Source organism: Rhagoletis pomonella, unplaced genomic scaffold, assembly GCF_013731165.1.
Source record: "Rhagoletis pomonella isolate Grant_MI unplaced genomic scaffold, Rhpom_1.0 Rhpom_scaffold_00010, whole genome shotgun sequence".
Taxonomy (NCBI): Eukaryota; Metazoa; Arthropoda; class Insecta; order Diptera; family Tephritidae; genus Rhagoletis; species Rhagoletis pomonella.
Window position 1 is genome coordinate 18838953 of NW_023458564.1, and position 6583 is coordinate 18845535.

The 6583-nt window shown below is 33.1% G+C and overlaps 1 protein-coding gene across 1 annotated transcript; it reads right to left on the reverse strand.

Annotated features, from left to right (window-relative positions):
• Positions 1–3729: 3729 nt before the first annotated feature.
• On the reverse strand, positions 3730–6577 carry LOC118746109 (N-acetylgalactosaminyltransferase 6-like). Its single transcript, XM_036479888.1, has 3 exons — positions 6482–6577; positions 5627–6430; positions 3730–4940 (listed from the first exon to the last, which is right to left on the reverse strand). Exon 2 carries the CDS (start codon positions 6401–6403, stop codon positions 5768–5770), a length of 636 nt encoding a protein of 211 aa, XP_036335781.1. The 5' UTR covers positions 6404–6430; positions 6482–6577; the 3' UTR covers positions 3730–4940; positions 5627–5767.
• Between the last annotated feature and the right edge of the window lie 6 nt (positions 6578–6583).

The following is a 6583-nucleotide window of genomic DNA, read 5'->3' on the forward strand; positions in this document are numbered from 1 at the left end:
TTATATCTCGGGTTCTGCTGATCATAGAGATTTCATCTTAACGTAATTTTAAAGCTAAGAAACGGGCTTAACATTTCTTTACATAAGATGGTCAACATTGTCCTAAAGCTAACTTAGCTATTAACAGTTGAACTTTTTGAAGTTGATTTGCATAATGAAGACCAGTAAATTAGGGATTTAGAATTATACCAAAGTAATCCTTGTTCAATTCTCTATAAAAAACGTGTTTAAAAAAAATGGCGTTTTTGAGGAACTATTTTTAAAATATGTTTCTTTATGACGAGATGGTTTATCTTATGAGAATCAACAATTTATTTATTTTATTTTATTTTTTTTTTTGTAATATAGTCACGCCCATTTCTATAATATTCCGAAATCCGCAATAAAATCTGCGTTTTGCTTTAGTCGTACAATTCCACGCCTATTTCAAGGGGTTTGTCGCCTGTCTACAAGAAAAAAATTATTAAAAACCAACGCGATTCTTTAGCAACTTATAACTTGCACATTATTACAATTGGAACTTAATAGGCTATCAAGCTAAATACTCAAAACATTCTTAAAAATCTGAATAAAAAGTGGAAAATCTAGCTGATACTTTGCAGATTTTTTTATAATTTTTGCACAAAGTTTGAAATGTGGATTTATATTTAGTTTGTTATTTAATGATCTAGGCTTTTTATGGAAAAATAATAAACATTAGTTAAACAAAAGAAAAACAGCCACAATCGATCAAAATGTTGATGACTGAGTCAGCTGATCACAAGTGGCTTCTCTCTCTCTCTATCAACAGTTAATTTGATATGCTGCTACGTCATTGACTAACTGGGCTTTAACGCAGTTGCCGTCGAAAGTAAACCTACTCGCTACTTTTCTGTTGCGTTCATGCGCTAACATTTGAAATTACATTTGTGGATATGCTTATCAGCTGTTTTTTGTTTACAAAACAATGAGCGGCATAACGCAAGGTGTGTAACAGCAAATTTTTCAACGTCGGCAACGCACCAACGGACCAACGCAACGCCGCAGGAAATAAAATCATGTACCTTCAGCTTTACTTAACACATACAGTAATTTGACATAATAATTACATACCTGATATACTTGTTAGAGAATCACTGACATAACTTGGTAGCTGATCCCCTTCAAACCACTTGAAATAATATTGGTAATTTTCCAGTACCCAACCATTATCTTCTGCTTTATATCGACTACTGAATGGAAGATCGACCTATCTCGGTAGCCAGTTCGAAAACGCCCTATCTAAAAAAACCCCTATATAAAAATTTGGTGGAAGGACGCCGCATTTTAGGATTCGGTTCAAAAACGCCCTATATCAGCTGCCGATCAAAGACGCCCTATCTCAGCACATTCTCCATCAAATTTTGCAAATATGGCGTTATTGAAAAGTTTTTTTAAGATAGGGCGTTTTCGAACTGGCTACCGAGATAAGTCTATCTTCCACTCAGCAGTCGATATGTGGTTGGATTTTTGAGATGAGCATTGTTCCATACAGCGCATAAATAATATATATATAAATATATATATATATACAGTGGCGGGCAAAAATGGATGAATGGTGTTTCGTTTTTAATATTTACAACATTTTTCAAGCTAAAATTTTTTTGATATTTTTTTATAAAAATAAACAAAACAAAATTATTAAAAATCAATGTGATTTTTTAGCCGCTCAAAACTTGCACTTATTTTACTAGAATTTTATAAGCTTGTTAACTGCCTACCCAAATTCTAAAAATTCTGGTTAAAAAGCACGAAATTTAGATAAAAATTTATGGAATTTTTCTAAGTTCTGTATAAAGTTTGAAAATCTGATTTATATAGTTTTTATTAAACCATAAACCATATTTTTATAAAAAAATATCAAAAAAAATTTCTGAAAACTTGGTTCAAAAGCTCGAAATTTAGATAAAAATTTGTGGAATTTTTCTAAGTTCTGTATAAAGTTTGAAAGTGTGATTTATATAGTTTTTGATAAAGCATGAACCATATTTTTATAAAAAAAAATTTAGCTTGAAAAATATTGTAAATATTAAAAACGAAACACCATTCATCCATTTTTGCCCGCCGCTGTATACAGATTTTTAGTCTAAGTTTGCATTTATAGTTCTTATCAAATTTTACAAAAAAATAGGTTTTGTGGCATAGCGAATAGCATTGGCATTAACAAATTTTTGTAAGAAATTGGAATTCAGCTTGTAAAGGCCGCCGATTCCGGTAAGGAACTAATGAACGTATAATTTTTATCAGTTTCTGTATACTCCCACCTTCGGCCTTTAATGTGTCTGGCAAGATGAAAGAGCTATCGAAACGGTCTGGAAAGTGAGGAAACATCTTTTGATAGTTCCCCAAGTGACATATATAAAATCAGTTTTTATACTATGACTAAAGTATAACTACAATTTATCATGGTTTAAGGGTGTCTGGCAAGGGGTAGGAACCATGCTAAGTCTCTGGCAATGAACGACGTAGTTTCTAATATTATTACGAATAAAATATATAAAAACTTACCTTTATACTATAACGAATTTGAGGTGCTCTTTTATACACCTTTACTAACTGCTACCTGCCAAAGCCACCACTATCCAAATTTCATAGTCTGAGTTCGTTATTACCTATGCTGGGGGCATACATAGAGAAGCTTTCAGCCTTTATAAAATAACGAGGGTCTGGCCGTCGCGGGCTCTTGTTCTATTATGAAACTTAGTATTCAGGCGTTTTCGGAGTCACTGATTACGAAGTTTATGAATATTGTTTTCAAATTTCAAAAAGGCGGATCCAATATGGATGAGGAATTTTTTCCAATTACGGATTGTAATAATAAGACTTGGTATGCAAAGGTTTGCGGTGTTACAAGCTGGCTAGTTACCATGACAGAAGTTGGCATTTCATTATTATTAATAAATAGTAGTTGGGTTAGTATGGATATCTAGTAAGCCGTCAGTTAAGTAATTGTAATGTTTAATAAAATACTAGTTTTTATTTAAAAGGTGCTGAAATTTGTATATTAGCTTGAGTTGCAAAAGAAGTTCCGCATTTGAATTTATAAAATTTAATATCGATTTCAAATCAGTGACGACGAAATTCCCTGGATACAAGTTTTATATCAATATGTAATTTTTGTAAAGTCGTCCTCCATATACCATTTTGATTCATATCATATTCGTTATCAGTCACCTCGAAAATACCTGTATACCAAGCTTCATTGCAACCTATATTTTTTTTTTTTTAATCGTCCGACACATTGAATCCGCCATTTTGAATTTTTAAAATTGATTATCAGTTTTGAAATCAGTGGCGACGAAATCCCCCGGATACCAAGTTTCATAGCAATCTATCAATTTTTTAGAAGTCGTCCGCCGTATTGGGTCCGCCATTTTGAATTTCGAAAATTTATTTGGATAAGCGATGAAATCTGTCAAACACATATGAAGTAAACATTTTTGTCGTCATATACTCGATTCGTCCCTATGTGCGACGCTGTTATTATTTTCTTCCATACAGGTGGTGTAGGACTGTATACTAGATTTTTTATTAAAACGATTAAGCAAATTTGTTAAAAAATTTAATTTTTATCGAAGGATTTAAACGGAGAATCTATTGTTGGTTCTTTGGAAACAGGTTTGTTCTGGGGTGTTACACTTGAATACTTTCGCATTTATTTTAAATATCTTAATTTAGTCAAGAAAAACAAATAATAGCATCATTCGAGCATTTAAGTATTTACATAAATGTATTTTTATATTGTCAAAATTTAAAAAGTATTGTGCGTTCTTATGACACCTCAGGCATACATAAATACTAAAGGTCCACAAAGAATCTTGGAAAGAAGATTTTTCAAACTTTCCAAGCTATCTATATATATGGGGCGATTCACGTCAAATGTGCCAAGCGCGCTAAGCGGTGCAAAACAAGCTGCTTTTCGAATAGCTGGAAAGCAGACAAAAACCGAGAAAAATAATTCGAAAAGCGTTTTACAACGCGCTATACAAGTTGGCGGCGTTGCCTCGCGTCATTTCGGCTCCGCTTGCTTGCGCGAATTTACACATCAATCTGTGATAGCAAATTTTAACGAAATTGTCATTTAAACCCGCTATATCTCATTTGTGTATCGATCGATTAGAAATTTTCACACAATAAACTACAAATTATTCCAAAGAATTTAAGTTTAACATCACTTCTAAATACTCAGTACACACAAGACTACGGGTTTTTATACTTTTTTATGAGAATTGAGAGGATGGTTTTTTTTCAAAGTATCATAAATAACTATCTAGGGAAGTTTATGCAAAAGTTTCAGAATTAAACATCAAGTAGTTGCAAAGTTATAACAACATTATTATGACCCGCACGTTTAGCAAAAAGTCCCTTTTTTATTAATGATTTCTATGTAAATAAAAAAATATAGTTAAAAAAACTAAAACCTCCCTGCTATAATTGCCATTCGTACTGTCATCAGGTATGTAACTTGAGAATAGAAATCGTTGCATCTTTTAGGCGCATCAATATTACATAGTTACATCCCGAGCTAATAAAAGGAAGGTAAAAAAAGACCTATCTTTCGATTGCAATAACCTAAAACAATATTAAAAATGACCATAACTGAGAAAAATTACAAACAAATTTTCGTTCAGAATTTTCACCATGAAATTGGGAACCATCGTATAGCCCTTACAAAAATCTATAGAAATCTTAGTTTTTGAATTATTTTTCCCATTTTTTGCCTGCTTCCCTGCTAGTCGAAAAGTAGCTGGTTTTGCACCGCTTAGCGCGCTTGGGACATTTGATGTGAATTGCCTCATATATGTTCATAAGTACTTATTTTTAAGTTCTAACCCGTATTTTATACAGTTGGTATTATAATATTGGCTAAGTAAGAGATTAATTAGATTAGATTTTTATATTTACACATAAATGAGTAGATACAGTATCGGTCATATCTATAGCACGCGATTTCAAAGTGATATTGTGTGCCACTTTATTTTTAAAAATTTTCAATTAAAATACAGTTCATTCTCAGACAAACCGCATTTAAACACAAGTGTAACAATTTGTAGAAAACTACAAAAAAGTGCAACAAATTTTCACCTAAATTTCAAACTTTTTTCTCGGAGGTGTAAGAATTTTTGTGAGTACACAGTTTTTTAGCCCCTTCAATTTTAGTCTGATAATGTGCAAGTTTCAAGTGGCTAAAAGTTACCGTTGATTTTTTAGAATTTCTTTCGCCAAAGGTGTTGCGGATTTCTTCCATATACAAATAAATTGAGTTTATTCATTATATGGAAGCCAATGCGACAAAAAAAATTCTAAAAAATAAACGGTAATTCGTAGCTACTTCAAATTTGCACATTATCAGACTAAAATTGAAGGGGCTAAAAAACTGTGTACTCAAAAAAATTCTAACACTTCCGAGAAAAAAAGTTTGAAATTTATGTGAAAATTTGTTTCACTTTTTTGTAGCGTTCTACAAATTATTAAGTTTGGGTTTGTATCGGGTGTGTCTGAGATCGAACTATATTTTAATTGAAAATTCTTAAAAATTAATAAATAAACATAAGTGGCACACAATATCACTTTGAAATGGCGTGCTATAGATATGACCGATACTGTATGCAACTGTAAAATATTCATATCAACTTTTTTAACTTACACTATGACTGATTTACAGCAGGAAATTTTATTTCAAAGTAGCTTTAAGGTATTTCTTATACATATTAGGCTCCAAAATGGCAAGATAAGACTTATTTTCAGACTACAAGTTTTTTGGTTCCTGTTGAGAAAACATGTCCAATGCAGTATTATTGACGTTACCAAAGTTCCATTTCATATAAGGGTTTTCCGAATCGCATCGGTTAACGTAAATAGTTCTCTTGCTTGGCTGAGCTTCCAAGCAACGACTACTGTCTTTCCCCGCCACGAGCCATTTCTTATGGCGGTCATAAAACCAGAATTGATTTCCACCCTGACCGTGGCAATCCCACAGCCATACAGGTGCATTCGGTGGCTGTTGTTGTACGTCTAAGCAATCCATTTTGCGACGTAATCGCAAGTCTTTATGCCAGCTTAAAGCCCAATTTTGATTTCTTTGTGGCTGTTTAAGATTAGGTGCACAAGGATAAAGTCCAATTTTTGAATGTCTTGGTTTGCCTAACGTGTCAATACAGAGTGTCGGCTCTCCCTCGCTTTGTATGGCACCATACGCGTAGTCAGATGGCTCTACTGGCGGATACTTCTTAGTCAGGTCAAATGCTACGTTCTCCATAAACCATTTAAAAGATTTACAGTTTAATTTTTCGCGAATAGCTTTCTGCTTGGTTAAATCACCAGGATCAATGCCCTCATACACTCCCTGTCCGTGTTCATATAGGTATGCTTTGTACTCGTCCATCCAGACCTCTGCCACACGTTTGTAGTTCTAAGAAAAAATAAAAGTGAATAAAATTCAAATGGGTTCCAATAAACTTACTTTATGTAGATAATCCCCATTTCGGGGGCTAGGCTTTGAATTTCGTGGGCCTCTGTAGATATGTCCAACTCTCGAGCAAGGCGCATCCACAAGCTCTCCACC

What these genes read in the sequence shown, in the direction of transcription:
- LOC118746109 (XM_036479888.1), bottom strand. Translation starts at nt 6,403, where the DNA reads ATGGACGAGTACAAAGCATACCTATATGAACACGGACAGGGAGTGTAT.